The sequence below is a fragment of the Labrus mixtus genome, chromosome 6 (genome assembly GCF_963584025.1).
Source record: "Labrus mixtus chromosome 6, fLabMix1.1, whole genome shotgun sequence".
Taxonomy (NCBI): Eukaryota; Metazoa; Chordata; class Actinopteri; order Labriformes; family Labridae; genus Labrus; species Labrus mixtus.
Window position 1 is genome coordinate 22,321,094 of NC_083617.1, and position 23,750 is coordinate 22,344,843.

Below are 23,750 nucleotides of genomic sequence, written 5' to 3' on the forward strand. Positions count from 1 at the left end.
GTGGACTCTGAGAGCTTTTGTCCAGAAATTGAATGAGAAATGATTACAGTGATAAGCTCAACACCATTGGGCTGCAAAATGACCATGTGCCTGGCTCCCCCACTCTCAATCACAACTCACATTTTAGCAAGGACTCCAAAAAAGTGTGCTCTGAATCAAAGGAATCCAATGCAATTTTAGACACTAAGATATGGGGACAGCAGCAGCACTGGAAGATCACAGAGTACTTTTGATTGCTGCATACAGATTGAAACTGTCAAAGGGACCGTTGACTGAATACAGTTATCTTAAATGATTTAATGCTGATGCATTATTTTGAAAAAAATGTTGTTAATGGATAATTCTGATTAACATACTCCTCTCTTGTTTAATATTATATCACTTTCTTGGTATTGAACATGTTGAATTGGACTTGAATTGAACTTGAATGTAGACATACTAGGGCAATGGTAGTCAAAACAACAACCAAACAACAGATGGTATGAAAGACTGCTAGATGAAGGTTACCTTAGAGGCCAGGGCTTCAGCGCCTTCCCTACACGTCCTCTCAATCTCCAAGTTTTCCTGAATGGCATTAACCTCTTCAATGACCATCTGAGAAACTAAGGGGAAAAAAAATGTTTTAAACAAAAAAAATATATTTTTATACAAGAACCACTGAGAGTGAAGTGTGATTCTGAGTATTGAATTGTGTCAGCAATTTAGGACCAAATTATCAGAATATGAAATCGAATAATACAATAACACAAACAAAAACAAACCAATCGAACACAGGTATATATTTACAAGTAGTACAATAATGTTCCTCTATGGTGGAGAAGGTAGTTAAAAATGGACTGCAAGGAAAAACTCTCAAGTGATACATATAGATCCTACTGGAGCACAATATTTGGCTGATTACTTTCTGTCATATCCCATTGGAAGGAAGTTCAATAAAGTCAATAATTCTTATTATGTTTGAAAAACAGGAAACTGAAACTTTTCAAAATAGTAGCATTTCTTGCCCAACCAGTAAAGCAGTTTCAATTTAATGTTGAAAACACCAAGCATTTCATGCCTACATTATATAGTTTATGTGTTACTTTTATAAACATCTAATGTGTTTAGTGTTTCTTCTAACTGTTAAGAACCTTCAGACTTGAATGTTAATATCTGTATTTCTTTGCTTTTGGTCACTCAGGTTATTAGATATTTAGAGGCAGACATCGAAATTATGACACAATTCAGATTCATCTTAGAATGTGTGCCTCAAAACAAAGAAGCCCACTAATTAGTAGTCTTCCTTAATGTGACAATGTTAATAAAATATGACAAACAGTATTTCACATAACACTTAATGACTGCATTCACTTCAGTACAAACTTAAACAGTCATCTCACGGCCATTCAACCTGATCAAAATGCCAACAAAGAAACACAGAGCATGATTAATTGATTTTTTAAATACATGGGTGCATACTGACTTCTCATTTCATTGCGCTCTTATTGAGATAAGAGTGCTGTAACACTTGACACTGAAGAATATTTCTACTTGCCATTGAGTCTATCATCCAAGTAGCCTCAATGATGAGTGACCTAGGTGCAGCGTTTTGATTTGATTTCAAAAGGAAGTGAACTAAATGTTGTCCCCAATGCATCAGATAATTTACCCTACCTTTTCATCTTCATCAGCCAGGACCAAGGTGCATTGACTAACGACTGAATACATACAAGAAACAACGTAAGAGAAATAGGACATGAATACAGACAATACCTTAGATGGTATGAGGGATTTTTTGTTAAGAATTAAACATGCGATGCACTTAACCAGAACATTTGCCCTTAAGCCTTTAATTCTTTGCTGAACTTATATACAACAGGGCTGTGCAAGAAATGCATATAATTAGAAGGCCATATGATTTTAACAGATTCATAATAAACTGCATTCAATTAAGTGAATGGCACCACATTTATGTAAAGTAAAAACTGTACATTCAATACAGCAGCCCAAAAGTGTATGCTAATAAAGTTTTTCTTCCTCCTGCACCTGTTCATTCTTTGTAATGGCAAAAAAAATGTCTCTATATTGTACTACTTAAAAGGAATGAAATGAAACAAATACAAATTAAATGAATTTGATCTTCTGTAAGGATCTGTAAAGTGTATTAGATCTGTGCATGCTTGATTTTGTAGTTTCTTAACACTTTTATGTCAAATGACATTTATTGTTTGACAACTGAGGCGTTGTCAAAATATACATAAGGACACATTTATTATTGAGCTTTTTTCATATTACAGTGCAAAGAGTAATGAGTAAGTAATTCTCTTCTTTATTTATTTAAGTAATTGTCTTTTTTTAAAGAATTTTTTGGGGTCGTTTTGCCTTTACTAGAAAATGTTGTGAGTACAGCGTGGGGGAGGACACGCAGCAAAGTGCCGAGGTTGAATTCAAACTCAAGGCCGCTGTGCTGAGGACGATTGTCTCCATATGGTCCACTGTGGACCCAAGTATGAGGATTTAAAAAAAAGTTGAAAACGGAAATTCTATTTATTTTATCAACTGCTTGTTTAAAGGCAATGATGCGTTTTCAAACTAAAATGAAATGCGTTCTTAAGTTTGATTTAAAGCTTAATCACTCTAAAAAGTTAGACTGAATGTCCAAATTCTTAAATTCAAACCCAAACTATTATCGATCATACTAAACCTTACTAAATAGTGTTGGTGCTTAAACCTTACAAACTGCTACTGATTAGAGACAAACCATGATCGTTGTTTGCTTCTAACATCAAAACCACTGCCTTACCTTAGTGTGGGTTAAATATTACACAAATCAATACCTGCATTTTGCATCACATGTGACAAGAAGAGCATCGTAGCACAGCAGGGCAGAAGAGTAAATTAAACCCAGTGTTTTCTTCTTTCTTCTTCTGGACTCCACCTCTCGTTGAAAACAATATGTCGCTCTTTTACCTCTGAATGCTCCATTATTTTACTTTCTAGTTGCTAACTTCATATGTACGCTATTTGGCATTTGGAGCAGCCTCGGGAGAATACACCATGCACTGCAAAACTCTGCACAAGCTGTGATGTATCTACAGGAAGGTCTGCGCCTGGTGGAGCAGTTGGGTCGGAGAGAAGATGAAGCTAAGATTCTAGTGAGGAGTTACTCTAGTTAAAAAAAATACATAGAGAAGCAAAAATGCTTCATAGACCAGAGGTGAACTTCGGATTCTATGATGACTGTGGGCTCATTCTAAATGGCATATTTTGCATTAGCCAGTCATTTGACCCATTGTTCATATGAAAAAACATTGATTGGTGCAGCTTCAAATAGGTATTAAAAAAAATCAGGTATAATTCCAAATCACAAACTGTGATGTTGTTGAAGCTGCAATCACACGTCAGTACAAAAAGAACGCCCCTAAAGAATGTCCCAACACTTATCTAATTAAACATTGTGGTTGAGCGAGGAAGAAATTAAGCATTAGTGCCATTGCTGTGGGCAATTCGTTCCCCTGGTGACACCTAATTAAGAACCTGATGAACGAAAGCGATGGGCGATATCCACGTTCTAGCTGCTCCCTCCACATCAGTCATTCAATAGCACTTAGCTGCCAGGTTTCATCCTCGGCCTCTTCTCCGTTCCTATCTGCCTGTCTCCATAATGCCGTGGCCACACTCAACAACCTACGAAAGGACGCCTTGAACTAAATGACATGTTAATTATAATAACTGGTAGCCATGGTAAATAAACAGCAGTGGAAGTGTTGAAAGTGTATGAGCGCGAGTCGACAGGGGGCTCTGACACGTCAGAACTGGCAGTCTTAATTGTAAGTTTCGGCCTCCCCATCATCATCACTCCATCTTTCCCCCCCCTCTTTTTTGTGCCTGTCGTTTTTCATCGTCCTCTCAGGAAAGACAGTGATTACCCCTGTGCCGACATGCTGCATAATGGTATCAGCGCCGCCAACGGAGCAGTGAATTAAATTGTATCTGCAGTCGCTGTGAAGCCTTGATGAGGGGGGCAGATGCCTTTGTGGTGTTATCATTATAACACAATGGTCATGTTGTCATCAACCTTGCCATCGGCAATTGAAAAGGCATGATTGTGTGTTGGGGGCTTTTTCTCCCGTCCTCCCTCTACCCCCCTCACCAGCCCTGCCGCCCCATCCCCAGCCGTTTCGTTGTGAATAGGAGCAATTTTCTAAGAGCTATGAAATCACGTAATAGGTCCTAATATGCAGCTGCTTGGCACAGTGAGGCAGCCTCTATTAGCGCGGAAGTCAAACACAATATGTGTTTTGGCTGGAGATTCGCTGAATATATGAGCACAGGCCAGATTTATTCAGATGAAAAGCCACACAACTGTCACCGTTACAAAGACAAACTATTTGCTCCATCCTTTGACATGTGGTGCCCTATTTCAAATTCTGTCTTCACTCAAGTGGTCACAGCAAAGCATTCAACCTGTAGGATAATCATTTTGGAAAACTGAATGGTGGGCCAATACATGTGGAACACATTTTTAGTGTTTGGAAACAGACCTGTAATAAAAGCTGGAACAGCGAGACATGCTCACCAATGCACATGTTGTCACATTTATATCATGTGGGCAGGCAGTGTTTAGAAAGACATTCAGAGCTCACTAGTTAACCTAAACCTCAGTGTTTTTCCCTTCAGTTATAACTAAGGCTCTGTGAAACAGTAAACATTAGCAGAGGAATCATCTGATACAGATGAATAACAGATTAAAGGAAAGTAATAAATGGTTGTCCCCTACAGTGAGGGGATATGCTGGCCTTTATGCAGCAAAGGCATTTTGCTGGCAAGGGTTCAGATCCATTTGTCCACTTTAAAGAGAAGGGTCATTGAACTTTGGGGATGTAACAGTGAGGACATTTCCCATTTGCCAGTTAATAAAGAAATGGCAACAGTGGTGTTATTAGTGTTTAAACCAGTAAAACCGGTGTTGTCCACAGTTTGCAGTTGTCTGTTGTTAAACAATAGTGTTTGCAAGACTTAATTTGTGTACTCCTTAACACTGTGAAACATACCACTGACAACTGCTTCAGGTAAATACAAATCAATACAAACCAATACAAGGTATTGATCCCCTGTATCCTAACTTTGACATTAATATCTTATGGATCTAGACAAACCCGGGTTCAAAGAGCTCTTCAGTCAAACACTTTGGATAACTTTGGAATGTGATGTCAGAAAATGAGGGAATAGAGAGCCAGTGCCATAATGCATTGAAGCTATTCTGGCAGCAAGTGGTGGCCCAACATCTTATAAAACTTTGTCTATGGTTGATCAAAGTTACATCGACAATTTCTGTAGCAGGTAAGGGAGCATGGGTAACCATAGTCAATGTCTGTCTGTCTAGCAACAATGTCCCAACCCCTCTATGAATAGAGCTGCTGAGTATTTAACTATTTCATGCATTGACCAACAGGTTGTTGTTGAAGACAAAGACATTTTTCAAATAGACTAAACTTAGCACTGTTTCTGTGCATTTAAAAACATTATACTGATTAAATGAGTATGGTTGAACTGGTCAGTAACTATAAGTCTTTAAGCTCTGTATAAAAAAGAATCGTTAAAAATCATGATCCAGATTTTGCCATAAAAAAATCGTGTTATGATGTTTTTGACATATTGCCACCACTACAAAGATACAAAAATAATGGAAGTACAAACATTTATTATCAATCTTACATTAGTGACTACTAGAACCATAGTGATTCAATTTCTAGATGAAGATCTTATTGGTGGATTAGTAAATGACATGGTCCTCTATGTATTATAGATTCTGAAATATTGTTCTTCAGCACCTTTTTTAAATGACTGCATTTCAAGCTTGACACTCAGACAATTTGCAAAACACAACAGTTCTATCCTTCAGAAAGCCCATAGACTTAAACTGAGATAATGTCTTGTACATAAATCTTTTGCATTAGCAGACTAAGAAGAAGAGATTTCAGAGCTTCAGGGAATAATTTGTTGCAGTATTGAAGCTGGACAAAGGAACTAACTGTTAGAATGCTGAAAAAAGTGTCTTAATCTCACTTTCTGATTTTGTTCTGACCCAGGAGGGATAAACTCACCTTGCTGGAATTCATTGAGCTTCTTGATGGCTTCGTCTCTCTCCTCCTCCAGCCTCTTGCACTTAGGTAAGAGAGAGAGAGAGAGAGAGAGAGAGAGAGAGAGAGAGAAGCTTTAACACAGGGTCATTGCAATTTCATTCAACCTTTCTGCCTGTTTGCTTCTGCAACTGAAAAACACAGCCTGGAAAAGCATTTCATTCACAGTAATGAAATTTGGTTAAAAGGTATTGATAGAAAAATTGCATATAGCTCGGAATCGCAGAGGGGAAAAATATTTTTTGTTTCCAATGTGTCACCAGTGTTTTCATGTATTATAAACACTAAGTAAGTAGAAAACTGAACTACAAAAAGCCAATTGAAGAATATCACAGACTGTTGTCACCTCCATCATTTGGTGTCAAATTTTAGTCCAAATGGTCTAAAGTCTGTGATCTTCTTATATTGAAGTTTGAATAAAATCGAAGATGTTTCTTGCTATTATCACTTACTTATCTTGCAGACAACCACCAAACAGGAACTGTCAAACCAGATGGTTAAAGAGTTGGGGACTCAAAGTACACAACCCACAACAAACAAGGGAGCAGGTCATCATTTTTCTATTTTTCTTTATTTTTTCTTTTGAAATACATTATTAATCCCTGAGGGAAAGTCTGGTTTACACTTTGTTATTGAGAAACATGCGTCTCTCACACACATAGGCCCAAATCCCACACATGCACAAACAGGATATGTGGACATGCATTAGTGGAGAGATGTCAGAGTGGGGCTGCACACCAGAGCTGTTTGGAATTCGTTGCCTTGCTCAAGGGTACCTCTGTACTACTCGGGACTTGCCATAGCACCGCTCCAGCTACTAGAACAACTTTCGTACTTTGGTCTGCACCGGTTCCCAACCCAAGTCCTTACAGACTGAGCTACTGCTGCCCCCATCATGTCCTCACTGCTGTTATTTGTCTAGTCTAGTGGATACTCTTTCCAAAACAGGATCTACTAACAATTTAATGGATTGTACTACAATTCAAGTGTATATTTATGTCTCCTTTTGTTTCCCCTACTTCCTTAAATTGCTGCTTTATGTGTAGCAACTACAAAAGAAGAACAGAACCAGTTATCAACTCTGCTAGATGTGAACCTTATGAAAATGGACTTCTACCAAGGTGCTGCATCCGATCATTTTTTTCATCATCCTGCTAAGATCAATTAAAACCCAAAATTTTTTTGCTAGCTCCATCTTTCTTAGCAGAAACCTCATTCTTCTGTCTTTTAAACCACCAGGTTATACATTTGCCGATGACCACTTTATTATGGGTGAAACCTGGTGACAACACATGGGCAGCATGATGCTTATTTAAATTAATTTAACCTACACACTACTTAAACTTAGGTCCTACAATTTTTAGGCATATAAAGCATAAAATATCAACAAATAATGAGAAATACAGATGTAGGCACTCTGTGACCATTTCAACTGCAGAATTGAATGGGTTAAACACACTTACCTCCATGGTTGCGGTCTCATGCTTCCTCTGCAGGCCTTCATACTCCTCTATGGCTGTAGGGAGCAAAGGATGCCAGTAAGCCATTTCATCAATAAGGCACAATAAAAGACACGTAAGTGAGGAACATAGAACGCATCATTAAAAAAAATATGGGAACTTCTCCATCATGTGAGTACTTCTCATTTAGTGACTAGTGCAGCTTGTGTTTAGTGTCACCTGATTATCATATCAGAGGATGTTGTTGAATAAGGAAACACTCTGGTTGTCTGAAGCAACTCGGGTTGCTTTTTGATATGAACAAGTGTGTAGGCTTATTCTGGTGGGATTTTATCAATGAAAACTAAAAAAATGTGTTCCCATTTTTGAAAGCAATGTATTACTTTTTTTGTGTGGGTGGGGCTCAGCTTTTCTCAGATACAATTGGGGGGGGGCTACATTTTTCAAGACCTACATTTTACGATATTAAACACTAAGATGACAAAAACAACCAATACATAAAAACCTTTAAAATGTTTATATTGAGACATAAACACACAGGAAGGGTACTTCAAATTGAAATTCAGACTGAAAGATAGTTCTTGAATTTTCATTAGCATGTCACTCTTATAGAGGCATTGAGAATCATAGTTGATTTTAATTAAAATTAAAATTAAAATGTACAAGAAATTTAGGTCAGAATCAAATATCCCTCATAAGTTTGTGATGTATTCTTATGGAATAAGAAATCACATATTATCATTAGCATAACAATGGGCCTTACCCTCTGAAACAAACACACATTTCTAAGAGAAGACAAATTCAACAGATGGGAGATACTAAATGGTCACATTGAATTGAATGATGTATTATACATTTAGAAAAGAGCTTTTAATACATTTAGAAAAAAACACATTTTGTTCCTGTACGTGCTCCTCGAGTAGGAAACAGGAAAGTGACTAAGAATGCCATTTTTTAGCTGCGAGGTAAGAACCTATGAACCTTTACCTTATAGGAACGTCATTGCACCTTATGCTTTGCTTTGAAGCCAAAGACAAATTTCCACTTCAATCAATATGAAATGTCTATTCAATCCAAATAATTTCAGCATGTTAAATAATTACATTTTAATGGGATACATAAAGAAGACACAGAACATTTAACCAATATATTTTAAACAGCTAATTTACGACTTCTTGTATTTTTAAATGAATCTTTGCCATAGCTGTATTATTGTCAAAACTTATTTAGAAGAGGAATTGTCTGCAGTTCTCACTTGTGTTTTTTGTGTCACTTTGGAGCAGCAGCTTTGCACGGATATGCACACTGATATACACATATTATTTGACACTTTGGTGGTCCAGAATATAGCTTTAAATATTCACTTAAATGCATACTCCAAAGGAAACTAGTAGGCCTATATGCTGCAAACAACAAAAATGGCATCCAAAAATGTATTGCCGTAGTTACATGATGATACATTTTACAGAGTTTTAGTTGACTAGATGTTCAAAAGTGTTTTCAAACAATCTCTTTAAGGCTTGCCTATATCTTAATGGCCTAAAAGGCGTTGTGACGACAAACAGCGGCCTGATACTGCCTGTAGTACAGAGGAGGGGGGGAATAGCTCACTTCTGCCCTATGGACATTAGGCAGTTTAACACGGCCCTGGGTATGAGATGAAGTAAAAGCCAAGACCTTCAATGGACTTTGGCCAGCTCTTAAAGTTGGGAAACAATGGCTCTCTGTAAAACTGAATAGCAACCAGAAGTTAAAGAAATAATAGGAGCAGGTGTCTCATCAAAACGAAGTGAATATTCTCCCTATAGCATACAGGAAAGTGGCATAATTTAACAGAATTGGCCTAAAGCTACTAACGTTTTACATTATCCTCCACTATAGCAAAATACCACCGGAACCAATGGACAAGTTACTAGACCTATACAAACTGCTTCGTTTGTATTAAAATACCCTCAAACTTTAGTTTTTAGGGACCACCCAGCAACCATCGTTAAACGACCCTGTATTTTTCAGCACCGCGAATTTCTTTATAAAGGTAAAGCGAGGAGATACAGGTGAGGACGACGAGCTAACACATTAACACACACACATGCCGATACGTACAGTAGGCTATGTCACAAAAGACTTACCCTTGTTTGACAAGTCTGTAATAACATTCATTTTATCCAGCTCTTCTGTAGCCATAGCGAGACAATCTTACAACGAAGTTCAACAGGAAGTGCTTCCACGCGACACACCTGTTGGGTACAGTAAATCACCTCGCAGTAAAATGTACAGGAGAAGACATTCATGAGACGCCAGTCCTTGATATGAACAGTATTTAGCATGGTGAACTCAAAAAGTCAATATATATTTTTTTTTATTAAAATAAACAGCATAAATATAGGCTACGTAATATTTCTAAAAGTTAATCACAGCATAACGCTGTAGTCCAAACACTTCTTTGGTGAATAATTATGGAAGCTCATAAGCATCATTTTTGCATACGTTTTTAAAGCACTGTATGAAGTGCTTGTATGCTTTATTTATAAAGCACTGATGCCATACTGTACCTGTTTTGACAACAAACAAAAAAAAACGCATGCTTACATGTGTTTCAAAACTTTACAAAAAATATTCAAATAGACGAAAGAAATATAAAACCAAATGTTTACATGATCAATTCAAATCTTTAAATCACAAAAATGTATTTTAGTGATATATCATTTAAGAAACTACTTGTTAGAATGATCCTGCTATCAACTTAATATGCTCACAGCTTTCTGGAGATTGTACTAAAGTTCTTTTTATTCTCTTGGGTTGTGTTTTTTTTTCTTAGGTAAGGTTGGTTTTTGTTCCTGACAGGAGAAAATAAAAAGAAGAAAAATAGTTAAATTAAATAAAACTTTACATTGGGAAGAGTATTTATTTGCAGTCTGAGCTCAATTGTCTACTTTTTAGTTTTCAGTTAGCTATGACTGTTTGATGCACTGAAAAAAGGCCAGGAGATATGATTGAACATTGTGCATAACTTATAACAAGACATTTTAGATTTCATGTTTGATATAAGATAAGCTTATAATTGTCTCTGTAATTAACGGTTATGTTTCTGTGGAGCGGCAGTCAATTCTTCTGCCATCGTGATCCTCTTTTTCGATCAACAATGATTAAAATGATATGTTCTCCCTCGTCTGTAACTCTGACATACATCACCTAATAATGTGGAAAAGCAGGAGAGAAAATACGGAAATTAAATCACAAAATAACGTTGTCTTATGAGGCTGACAACCTCAGGAACTTCATCTGTGTAGCTGATGTGTATATGTTAAGTTATGTTTATGAATCAGACGACAGCATATAATTTTTAGCATATAATTTAATTTATTCAAGGACACATACTCACAAAACCATTATTGTTGCACAACTTTTTTTTTCTGCAGACAGACGGGAATGTTTTAAAATATTCATATTTGCCTTTGCAACACAAATCCAACAGCAAAACACAAATCATGTAAACATCAACTGTAGAGAGGAAGCAAGAGGGGCCAAAAAAAGGATGGAAAAAAAATGCTTTTTCCCCAAATTGAGTTTGTTTGAGACAGATGCTTTCCTCAGCATTTTGTTAACGAAAACATGAGAAGAATCGGAGCAGGAAAATTATACAGCAGTTTCCTATTATTAAACTCTTCGTAGGAAGAGGGCCACATTATATAAAGAGTTGACCATCAAATCAACCTCCGGTATGTAACGATGTTAATGTTTAAGATGTTTATTCTGTGAAGCTGCAAGTTTCTGTTGTTCGGTAAATATTCATTCAACATTTCAGCTTAAAAAAATGACAATCAGGTTGAATTAATATTTCTGACAAACCCAACTTGGGAAACACCACCAATTGATATTTTACCACTCCCCTACACGTACGATCATTCATCAGCTGGTAACCTTTTGTTTTCAGAGAGATATGGATATCATAAAGCATTTATTTAAAAGAAAAAAAAAAGTTAAAAAAAAAAAAAGCAGAGGGGGAGCCAGCAGAAATACTCCCCAATAAATAAGGACTCATCTATAAATTTAAGGATATGTTAACATTTTTGCAATCAAGGGTAGACAATACAACCACAAACACTTTCCGTACACAACTTCTGGACACAGATACGCTACAGTACATCTACAGAGGGGGGAGATCATTGCCCTGTTCTCATTAAGGGAGGGGTGGGTGGGGGGGGGGGGTTGGGTTGTTTCATGAGAAGAAGATGACCTAGAGGTAAAAAAAAAAAAAAAAGTGGAGAGAGAGGAGGTGAAGCAGGGATTGGTGAAGACTCAAACATTGGCCTTCGAGCCCTCAGAGGTGCAGGGCTGTTGGGTGAGATGAGAGAAAGGAATCAAAGGTAAAGGAGGATGAAAGGTAGAGCGGTGTGTGGGGTCGGAACAAGAGCATCCCTCAGTGTGCCTCAGTGACGAGCGCCAGACTCCCTGGGGTAAAACTCGGCCAGGGTGCTCTGAGGAATCCTCTTGAGCATCTCCTTGGGGAAGATTCGCAGCAGCTGCCAGCCGATGTCCAGAGTTTCGTACACTGTCCTGTTGTCGTACGGGCCTGAGGACACAGAGGGTTGACAGGTTGGCATCCAAATAATATATCGAGTGGGCTGTGTGTCATGATCACACATTCTAAACCGTCCATCTCATCAAGCAATAAAAACTTTGACCAAAATGCACTGAAAGGAAAGCGATAGCAAGCAATGTCGTGTAAAAGGAATCGTAATTCATTTTCGAATTGTTTGCAACGCTAAGACATTAAAACTAAATGATCATAACAGATGAATATTTTGTGCTAATTTGCACTAGCAGCAGACACTGAACAACACTTTTCTCACATTGTCAAAAAACTGCATTTAATTTAGGTTCTGGATTTTTTTTCAACTCCAACTCTTGAGAAAAAAAACATGTGGCTCTTTTGCTGCTACTCTTGACAACATGTTTACTAGCTAGTGGCTAAAGGTTTTGTGAGGAGCAGGTTTATTTAAGCCTGGTGCTGCTGGATACGATGGTAGTTGTACCTTTTTACAGGCCCTATGGCCACCAACAATGAGCTCCTAAAAGCTGAGATGATAACAGTTCTCTTTATTATCTTTGAGGCAGAACAGAAAGTCAAGTATAATGGCCTGTCTACTAAATACAAGTCTTTCAAAGTCGACTTGCCAACTTGATCATTTTCAGTTTTGGTGCTATGCTGGTATTTCTTTCCATAGTGACATTATTCCTAGTCTTGGTTTTTAAATGTAAACAATCATTTAGATGATGACAAACATAGAAGTGTTTAGTCTGGTCCAGATGCCCTGATAAAAACTGATGGGGACATTCACAGTCAGGGTAGAAGGGGTGTCGCCCTGAGGAGCCTGAGGAAGTCCGGTTGGCTGAAAAAGTGGAATCTTTTCCATCCATTCCTAAAATGTACTTATATCAGGGAGATTGATTGTACTTAAGTTTTCATTGTCATCTTATTTAAAATATCCTTATTAGCTGATATTTCAGACACGTGATTCATTAAACACATGATTATTTTATGACTTGTCTGTTCCATGTTACTTTTGGAAAAGTTCTCTGTAAAAAAAGGTTTTTGTTCATTTATCATACATCATTGTATCACCACAGACAGTTTCAGTTCGAGCAAAGATTGTCTAAAGAATTCCTCAAAGAGAAAAGGAAACAAAAATCTTCCACATTGACATTTTTCTTAAGGAGGCCTTTTTGATAGGGATGACCCGATACCGATACCAGTATTCGGCATCGGTCCGATGCCGCCTTTAAGTACTCATACTCGTAAAACTATGCGGATACAACAGCACCGATACCACTTTACGGTGGGTGTGCGCCTCTTTTCAGTTGAGCGAGTAGGCGGAGAGAAGCGAGATGTCAGCAGTGTGGAGATATTTCAGCGTAAACGAACATGATCAAGGGTATGAGTGATGCTGGACTCTCCAGCCTTCCGTGCGTGTGAGCTACAGCTAGCTGTTAACGAAGGACTTTTGGCTCAGAGGAGTGTAGCTGACGCGGTGTCAGTCGGACGTAAAATTGTTGGACATTTTAAGCATTCGGCATTAGCCTACTCCCGCCTGGAAGATATTCAGCTGCAGCTCAACCAGCCCGTAAGAAGACTCCAGCAAGACGTGCAGACGTGCACGTTCTACATGCTACAGTCTCTCACCGAGCAGAAGCGGGCTCTGGGAATATTTGGCTACAAATATGAACTCCCCAACAATCTTACAGGACACCAGTGGACACTTCTGGAAAAAACTTTGTCTGTTTTGGCTCCGTTTGAGGAGTTAACCCAGAAAGTGAGCTCGTCTGATGCTTTAGCATCAGATGTAATTCCAGGAATGTTTTTCAGTTGTAAAGTCAAAAAGTAAGGAATCATATCTGATTTAAATAAAACTTACTTTCAAAGTGATTAAGAGAAATTCAGTGGCATTATTAAGTACTCGTAACGGTACTCGGTATCGGTGAGTACCCAAATGTAAGTACTTGTACTTGGTTTGCAAAAAAGTGGTATCGGTACATCTCTACTTTTTGATTAAGCCACTTTTTCTTGAGCTGACATTCTGCAATTCAACTCCTTTAACCTCCTAAATGTTCTTCAAGATTGAAGGTGGAGTGTGTCATTAGAGACATTTTCTTTGAAATATTTCTAAAGTTACTAGAAGACAGTGTTTTAAAACATGTCCTTTATTGTTCAAAGTTTTTTCACTGAAGAAAGCACAGAAATATATTTTTTTATGTAGGTGTTGTATTAAAAAACACATATTCTCCCTAGTTTCTCATCTTGTCTTGCTATGACGACTATTCTCCTCTGGAATCCATCAGTGTTGAAAAGAGGAAATTCAGCTGTGTAAATACAGTTTTCTTTCACCAAGAAGATCAAACAATCTCAACACTGAGCTTTGTTTAGTTTACTCTCTATTCCACAAAGAATAGAGAGAGAGGGAAAATAAGGGCAGATACACATCTGCAACAAAGAACCTATACAGATCGATACTTTCCATGGACATGGGTAAAATCAAATTGAAAGAATGCCACTTCTAAAAACATGTTCAGAGTAATGTACTGTATGAGATGTGAAAAAACAACTCAATAACCTAAAGCATTGTTCTTACAGTTAGCTAATTTCAAGGACATTACATGTGTTCTGATCTTTTTTCTATAAGATAATAAAACATGGAATCTGTGGTTTCACTTTAAAACGGTAACAACGACAGCACAATAAGATGTATCTACATTCAATGCAAATTAAGCTGCACCTTAATGGTGAACATTTTTTTTTAAAGATTTATTTTTGGGCTTTTTGGGTCAGGACAGTGGATAGAGTCGGAAACCAGGAGAGAGAGTGGGGAACGACATGCGGGAAAGAGGCCACAGGCAGGATGCGAACCTGGGCCGCCCGCTTGAGACGACAGCCTCAATACTGTGATGTTTTCCCCTCTGAATGTAAATGGAGATTTAACTGCCAACTTTGTAACAGTGGTGATGGTGAACGATCTGTTCTCGAGGTCTATATGTGGCACAGTGACTAACTACTAGATGTGCTTCAGATCAGAGGTCTCCTGCTCCCACACTGCTGAAATTTTCAAATCACGGTTCTGCACGAGGTTTTCAATGTAGGACTCACAGCTTGGAGTACATGTGCTTGAAAGCCAGTGGCGTGCATGCATGTATTTAAAATACAACACCATAGTCTGCAATGCGCCCGTCTGTCACATCTCATTGTATCTAGCAAGTCACACATGGGCTTTAAAACTTTTATTACAGGATGTTGGAACCTAACGTAAAAATGATTAGCTGTGATATAATAACAAGATGTGTGCTGCGTCAGGTCGGCCAGCAAGGAAAACAAGCAAACAAGTTGTAAAATGCTTCTTCATTTTTGCATGAAATATGGATCAGTTGAGAGGACATCAGGATCTTTTTAGATGGTGGTCTTAAAAGTCTAACAAAGGCTCTGAAAATGATGAATTGGCCAACATCACTTTTTGAAGCTCACTGTGATAACAGCTGTGCATATCTCTGACAAAAGCATTAAGAGAGAAGCAGCAACATCTCTTGATTCAGAAGCAAAAACCTGAAAAAAATCAGATTTTATTTCTGATCACTTTCTTAATTCAATATTCTATTATTTTATTGTCACTTAATTGATAGAATAGCTACACAAAAAAGCCATTCCTCAGTTCTATAGCCAAACATGAAAAATAAAAATCCCCTGTGAGCCAAAGCTTGCACCCTGGATAATGAGTAAAGTGGACATATTACCTCTTTTCCCAATTAGAATATATCTCAAATATTAAAAAATACAGGATTTTCTTACCCTGAGCAATAAAATTCTTCTCAAACTTCTGAAGGAACTCAAGGTAGAGCAGATCATCAGAGGTGAGGGCCTCCTCCCCCACGACAGCCTTCATAGCTTGGACGTCTTTACCGATGGCATAGCAGGCGTACTGGGGACAAGGAGAAGCTTGATTATTTATAATGATAAAGGTTTAAAAAAAAAGAAAATCATCTTCATCAGACTGCGGGGCAGAGAGAATAATTCCAAGTTTCATGAGGCAATTTTTTTTTTTTAGAGAGAATAAGTAAGATTTGTTACCAGCTGGTTAGATACATCAGCATGGTCCTTCCTGGTCATTCCCTCCCCGATGGCTGATTTCATCAGACGGGACAGTGAAGGCAACACATTGATGGGTGGATAGATCTGAAAGATGATGATGAGATAAAAGATATACCAGACATGCATCCAGTTAATCCAAAATGCTTCATCACAAAACAAACACTTCAAGAAGCAATGACACTGTTTGATTACTCTATATCCTTGATCGGAAAAAATTGTAATTGGGATTATCATTTTGCACCAAATGACACAAATAAGCAGCCATAACAAAGCAATAAAGCCAAGAACCAATGGTCCTCCATTAGCACACCATTAGTGCATGCTCTGGATGGAGCACTAAAGGAATAAGGGAGTTAACTTTGACCAGTAAATGCATCACCATCTCCTAACAGTAGAGCTGTAAGGTAAGGTCTGTCAGTGGTTGCACAGTTCTGTGAATAACTGAGCTACACATATGTAAGGATTTATCTGTGAACAACAAAATATCTCACTTTGTTGAGTTTCCTATATTGTCTCATGTGTTGGCCTGTTTTCAGGGTTTTTCCTAGCCTTGGTCAGTGCTGCTCAAATCCCAGAATAAGCACCAAGAAATGTAAGAGGAGTGGCCAAACGAAGAGCTCATGGGCATGGCGTTTGACAGGATTTTATTGAATGTGCAAAAAATTGTTGCTCCATTTAATAAATATGCTGTAAATTGTGTTTTCTTGAATCGAAGCTAACAAAGAGAACATTAAGACAATAATGAGCATTAGCTATGGTCCCAAGCTGGAGGACTTTTGTTTAAATGAAAAGCAGATGAATACCTGTCTGTTGTGCAGCTGTCTGTCCACATAGACCTGGCCCTCTGTGATGTATCCAGTCAGATCAGGAATTGGATGGGTGATGTCTGTAAGAGGCACAAAAGTGTGTAAAAATCACCACATATCCAACAAAGAAAACCTTATATGTGTGACACACTACAGTAGAATTAACACACAAATAATGCCTCAGTGAATTGACATTCAGAATTAGCGGGTATGAAGATCTGAGTCACTTTTCAATCCCAGTCCTGATTTGATGGCCTTAATAAATTATGTCAGACGAAAAAAGACAGATTTTCTGTTAGCTTCCCATATTAAAGACCTTTAATCTAAATCAAGAGTCCAAGAGCCCTTGGAAACACCGGCAGTGTTTAGTAAAAGCCGACACAATCACCTCCCTGCGATGCTGTAATGGGGGACTCCTGTGCGACTACACACGAGTAGGCTCTTCAGATGTGTTTCTATGGTAACTGCAGGCATCAAAAATGTCTCCATGATACATTTGAGATACCTACTACAGTGATTCAATAATGGTTTTCAGAGAGATTTCAGGATTTTACCACAGAAGATAGAAAAGTGTAATCTGCATGACCACGTAGACATCCAGCAGATACACAAATAGTGAACGCCTAAAATACATATTCTTAATGGGCCTGGATGTGGCAGTTGTGAAGAAGATGTCCTTTTCTTTCAGCTTCAAGCAAAGGGATGGTCTGTTTGCTGCTCTCACCATCATTGGGCATGGTGAGGATGGGGATCTGGGTGATGGAGCCGTTTCTGCCCTCCACTCGGCCAGCACGTTCATAGATGGTGGCCAGATCAGTGTACATGTAACCAGGGAAGCCTCGACGTCCGGGCACCTCCTCTCGGGCAGCAGACACCTACAGGTGAGTGGAAGGACAACATGAGAGCAGGAAGAAGAAGAGAAGGCTGGCGGACTAAAAGTTTTAACATTACATCTCGTTTTCATCAAATTTAGGAATATTTTACAGCTGGGGGGGGTTATTATCTCACTGTTTTACTACGTCAAACATGTAAGAAAAAGTAATCCAGCAGACATTGAGCTACATCAGGACTCTTTTGGAATCCTTAAATCAGATAATAAGCCTATAAATGCCCCAACTTTGTCACTAGGCAGTTGCTATCTTTCTCTGTTAGCTGTTTGCTGGACAGTAGTGTACAGTGAGATCATCAGAGCTTTTAACAGAAAGCAGCTGCTTGATCCCGCAGGTGGAAAAGACAAAATAAATAAATAAACATAAGATTTGCTAAAAACACAACAAGATGCCCTGAAGAGCTTAGGAGGACTGCTGTTAGTCACTGACGACGGTTTGTAAAAACCCATAGAAAACATATGAATACATCTTCTCAGCATTAGCCATGCCACCAAGTGAAGGAATAGAGACGGCCCCGCCCACTTAGCAACACAGATAGTAGATCCATTACAATTCAAGGACAACCAACAGAATTTCCAAATCGAAGAGAAGACTCTTTTACATAAAAAAAAAACACTACAAAAGGTAGAAACCAAATCAATGTTGGCCTGCATATCTGAATTTATATCAGTCGTAGAGATGGCTGCAATTGGTCGTAATACTATGGGAGGGGTGGGGGTGGGGGAGGGAGGAGGGAAGCAGTGCTCTGAAGGTCACATACTTTAAATGGACCACTGCCATCATTAATAACATATGTGCTAGACTTAATTTGTTCATAAAGTTTAAAACGAACACAACTATTACGTCACAAAGGTTAATGGTCTCAGGTCCATCTTTTGGGTTAAGATGTTGCTGCAGATTACTTTTCTCCATCACAACTAAGACCAAATCTTAAGGTACAGTAATCTTTCTTGTAAACGAGAAAAAGTGTTGGAAGGTCATGGTGTGATTACTCCTTTAGTATGTTTTAATAGAGGCAGTAGCTGGTTGGAAATGTGTTTTTTTTTCGCTTTTCTGGCACTAAAAAAATGACCAAAAGCAATTCTTTGTTCCTGAAGTCAAGTGATGTCTGAACAAGAGAGGGAAAGAAAATGCATCCCATTCATCTTAATGGTGCAAAGGTTGATGGGCAAGTTAAGCATTTATCAACTGTGGATTCAAGTCAAACTCAACCTCCGCACACATGAATAGGCGCAGAAGACTGACGACTTCCTCCTGACTCTTTGTGTGTTCTGAAACACCCATCAAGCTGTCTGAGTCTCTGCTGACTATTGTTGCAGAGTGTATGGGCCAAGGTTGGGTACAGCACATACAAGAAAGGTAATCTCATATGCACATGCACCATTAAAACCCTGCATTGTGCTGCTGGCAAAGTGAGACAGCAAACTGTACAACATTAAAGGATTATTACAGACACACAACAGAGAGAGTCAAGAGAGCCCGACTCCTCAGCACAAGAAGAAAAGAGGGCAGGGAGAAGGGGGGCATGAAGAGGACCATTTCCTACAAGAGTGAAGGACATATCGTCTCTTTCAGCGAAGAAAATGTGAAATTACTGAAGCTATCACCTTTGTGCTAATACTGCACACAATTAACATCGGTTTGTTATGTTGACAATGCCTTGCAGGTGCTTCAACTGATGTGAGGGGGGGTTCTATTATGGCATAAGCATGAAGTAAACCTCTAAGAAAAGAATATTGAACATACAGGGAAATGTGGACAGAATATCTGTAAGGTTCAGATGACCATAAAAAGATAATAAAAATAACAAATATACGTACACTGACTGTCCTGCTGAGTGCGGATACACCAATGGTTTCTGGGCTTAGGGCCACAGCTGAGAGACGAGCCTGATCCATATTAGAATTTTGATACAGATGAATAATGCCGATTTTAGAGGCCTACTAGGGGTGTGGGGTAAACCGGTATCAATACCGGCACTGGTATAACGATCTGCCATGACATGGATTTTTGCAATACCAACACCAGCAGTTTAAATACACACATTTGGTTGTAGTGCAAGAGCCAACACTGATTGCTCAACCTATCAGCGACAGTGGTGGGTAAATAAATGTTTGTTATATTTATGTTTGGGACAGACAACAGCTCAGACTGAGTCTCCCGGTCTTTGTTTTTTCCTAGGTGTGCAGCATTATTACCATGGCGATATACCCCAGTTGAAAAGGGATCGACCTTCGTGGGACTGAAAACTCAGGGTTAACCCTGAAGTTACCTCGCTAACCCCAAATCCTTCTTCGTAGTACAGGCTCCAGGTGTCACAATGAAAGTGAATTGTGGCACAGCCATCAGGTAAACAAGCATTATCTCCTCTCCATTGCGTGGGAGTGCTCGCTCGCAGCACCTCTCTTTCGGTCTGTCTTGGGCTTTGATTTTGGCTATGTGCTGTAATGGCTTAACTCTGTGTTTCCTGAGCCCAGCGCAGCATGGATTTTTATCTCCATTACAATGGCACTACCTGCTGAATTTGTGTATAAGCTGATGACTCGCTTGTCTTTAGTTCAAGATGATGAAAAGACGTGGTCTGTGGCTATGACTTGAAGTCAAAGGAGCGGCTTTAATTGCTGTAACTCTCGACAGTGTCAGCTTAAATCTGTGTTCACTGTAGCTTTGTCAATGCTCACTTAATTTAATGATAAACATATTTTTTTTTATGACAAATCCTTTACAATAAAAGTCCCCTCCTATTATGTTGCTGGAACGCTATGAAAGAGTCATATCAGGAGATTTGGTGTCTTCAGCAACAGTTTAACGCAACTCTGCATGAGAGAAACGAAGCTTAAAGCCACACAGATCGAGATAAAACTTCCATCATACCACTGAAAACACTGACACTGGTCTAATGAACAGAGTACTGTGTGTGGCATCTCAGGCTTGTTAGAGGGGGAGAAAGGGGGTCGTATTGTGTAAATATATATGCAAGATCCCTTTAAATAATGTATTGCTGTGCTATGATATTGTTACCACAAAAAGGAACAAAAATACAGTGATATGAATCTCAGGTCATATCGCCCTCCATTACGGTCTTTTATTTCAATGACTTGTGTATCATTTATGTTGAGAATACATAACACACATATTACTTGCTTTAAATGAAGCAATTCAACTAATATGTCCAAGACCGGACATCTGCAGTCGTACCTCTCGCAGAGCCTCAGCGTAGGAGCTCATGTCAGTCAGGATGACCAGGACGTGCTTCTCACACTGGTAGGCCAGATACTCTGCTGAGGTCAGCGCCAGGCGGGGGGTGATGATACGCTCGATGCTGATTGGTCACAGAGAGAAACAGTACCGTAAGTGTTCACAAAATTTGAGGTCAGAATTTTACTGTAAAGTCTACTGAAGCTACTGATCAGACACTTGAAGGTTGTAAAAAAGAACACTGTGTGTACAGTACATCACTTTCATTAATGACCAAGTAAAATACTTAAATCAGGAGTGGCTACTACAGTTGCTTTCACTTCATCCTATTTAAAATGTATCTTACGTGGGGTCATTGGCCAGGTTCAGGAAGAGGCAGACGTTGTCCATTGAGCCGTTCTCTTCAAAGTCAGACTTGAAGAAGCGAGCAGTTTCCATGTTGACCTTAAAACAAATAATAGAATTTATAGTTAACAACATCAATCTCTTATACAAGATATAAACCTGTAAATATGTTTCCCTGACTAGGTGCATATCTTTAAAGAAATGGAGTAATGACTGAGAGGCTGGAACCAGGGGATATCTGCCATTTTTGTTTGAAACAAAAATTAGAGAAAACTGTACATAATGTTTTTTTTATTTTTATCATTCAACACTTTATTTGTGTTGTCACATTTCACATGACTTAGATTGTTCTATTTACATCATAGTTTGATCAAAATCATAATTCAAATTTGGTTGCTGACAAAATATCAACATGTACAGCATGAGTATAACCCTAAAAAGAAGACAACTGGAATATCTTAATATATCATATATTTAGATCAATTGAAAATTGAATCAGGAGCCACTCAGTCAGAGCTCCTGTACATAGCGTAAACAACTGCTTGGCGTTTTTCTTTTTTACCATTAAACAGAAGCATTGCTTTAACGGTTTGTCCTTTTTAAAATACATGTATAGACTGGTATAAATCCCTATTCACAGCACTTTTCCACTCTCCTGCTAAAAAACTGACCACAGTCAGATGTGAATTGGAGATGTGGGAGAGGGAAGGATTAGCATATAGCAAGAGTGTGTGTCTGTGTGTGTGTGTGTGTGTGTGTGTGTCTGTGTGTGTGTGTGTGTGTGTGTGTGTGTGTGGGGTAGAGGTCATCCTGTCCCAATCGGGGCATTACAGCAAACAGGAGGAGCAGCTGAGGAGGAGAGAACTTGATACTGCGTGGCTGACAGCTCTAAAGGGGCCTGTTGAATTAGTAACCTGTCTACATGGCTGGGGGATATGCTCAGAGGTGCAGAAGTAACAAGAGGGACTTAAAGGTTAAATCACCTCACACCTGGTGAATAAAAGACAGAAAGCTGTGCAGGAAAGAGGGGACAGGGTGTCAAGTCAGGGTTAAGAGGGGGGATTAGAGTCACAGATGGGGAGGAGTGGGAGGGCTGGTTGAACAAGTGTCTGCTAAATGCTGCAATTTGTCTACTTACTCCCATGGCTGCGAAGACAATGGCAAAGTTCTCAGCACTGTAGTCCATCACATCCTTGGACTTCTGCACCAGGCCAGCCTGGCGACAGATCTGGGCAGCAATCTGGGAGAAATAACACAGTAAGAATCAGACAAGCAGGAGGACTCAAGGCGGACATAAAGACTACTTACAAGTGTCTAACTTAAGTATAGAATACATAACCTCTACTTATATAGACGGGTAGACAGGTTTTATTTTCATTTAAATCGGATTCCATTTGTAGTCTAACTTTCCCCAAGTAAAATCAAGGGTTACAGACTACAAAAGAAAACTTCTAGCTGATGTTTTCACACTCATCAAAAAAACCCCAGGAATAAGCAATCACAGTTTCTAAAGCTTATTTTTGTTTTTGTGGGACTCAACTTCTATGATTTATGTTATTTCTACTAAAAAACAACAATACCCAACTGCATCAGTGGACAGCACTGGGCTTGGGGTCAATTCACCATTTACCAGGTGTATTCTAATTATGTGCCATACATTGACCTGGTCATTTCTCAGACTTGGGAGTGATTTAAAATAAAAATACAATTCCACTGGAAGGTTTCTATGAAGGAGACCCTGGATTATGATTCTCCTACGTGTATGAAATTTTGTATGCATGTGTATCATGTCATGACCTATAAAAAAGCCTGAAGGAGCACCCCGATGTTACACAGCTTTGATTTCATTTGATTCACTATTACTTCATTGTCAGCCATGGTCTGAATTCTTTCTTGCATCACCATGGCTCCATTTGAAACATACATACAACATACAAAGATACAAACATTTGACACAACATCCTAAAATCAAACAAATATTTAGTCTGACATTATTAAAACGTGGGACCCTGTATCTCAGGTTTAATGGTAATAGTTCTTATTCTGTGTTCAGAGCGTGGTCAGGATCAGAGGCGATGCTGTTAGCCAGCCTTAACATGTTTTTATTGTAGGCTGAAACATGAAGTCTGCATTGGTTGGCCTACGATGTTTGATCAGATGTTTAACTGTTGGAGCAGTAGACCTGAGCTTGTTTTTCATAAAAAATGACATGCCATTTCAATGTTTCTGAAAGTATTCAGTTAAAAGGCTTCATACTGAAAATTGTACTCATCCTGTGTTCTTTAAATAATTTG

General features: G+C 38.7%; 2 protein-coding genes across 2 annotated transcripts in view; both read right to left on the minus strand.

The window, feature by feature from the left end:
• The window catches only part of shtn1 (shootin 1), a 32,051-nt gene extending 22,066 nt beyond the window's left edge, over positions 1-9,985 (minus strand). The window contains exons 1-4 of the mRNA XM_061040503.1: positions 9,712-9,985; positions 7,586-7,638; positions 6,087-6,147; positions 508-602 (exon numbers count right to left, since the gene is read on the minus strand). Coding sequence (XP_060896486.1) covers positions 508-602; positions 6,087-6,147; positions 7,586-7,638; positions 9,712-9,766 — 264 coding nt within the window. The 5' untranslated portion in view covers positions 9,767-9,985. The remainder of the gene's footprint in view (positions 1-507; positions 603-6,086; positions 6,148-7,585; positions 7,639-9,711) is intronic.
• Positions 9,986-10,921: 936 nt separating this feature from the next.
• atp6v1ba (ATPase, H+ transporting, lysosomal, V1 subunit B, member a) overlaps positions 10,922-23,750 on the minus strand; it is a 32,569-nt gene continuing 19,740 nt past the window's right edge. Inside the window, exons 7-14 of the mRNA XM_061040517.1 lie at positions 22,595-22,696; positions 21,458-21,555; positions 21,112-21,235; positions 17,748-17,898; positions 17,021-17,103; positions 16,197-16,301; positions 15,918-16,047; positions 10,922-12,155 (exon numbers count right to left, since the gene is read on the minus strand). Coding sequence (XP_060896500.1) covers positions 12,013-12,155; positions 15,918-16,047; positions 16,197-16,301; positions 17,021-17,103; positions 17,748-17,898; positions 21,112-21,235; positions 21,458-21,555; positions 22,595-22,696 — 936 coding nt within the window. The 3' untranslated portion in view covers positions 10,922-12,012. The remainder of the gene's footprint in view (positions 12,156-15,917; positions 16,048-16,196; positions 16,302-17,020; positions 17,104-17,747; positions 17,899-21,111; positions 21,236-21,457; positions 21,556-22,594; positions 22,697-23,750) is intronic.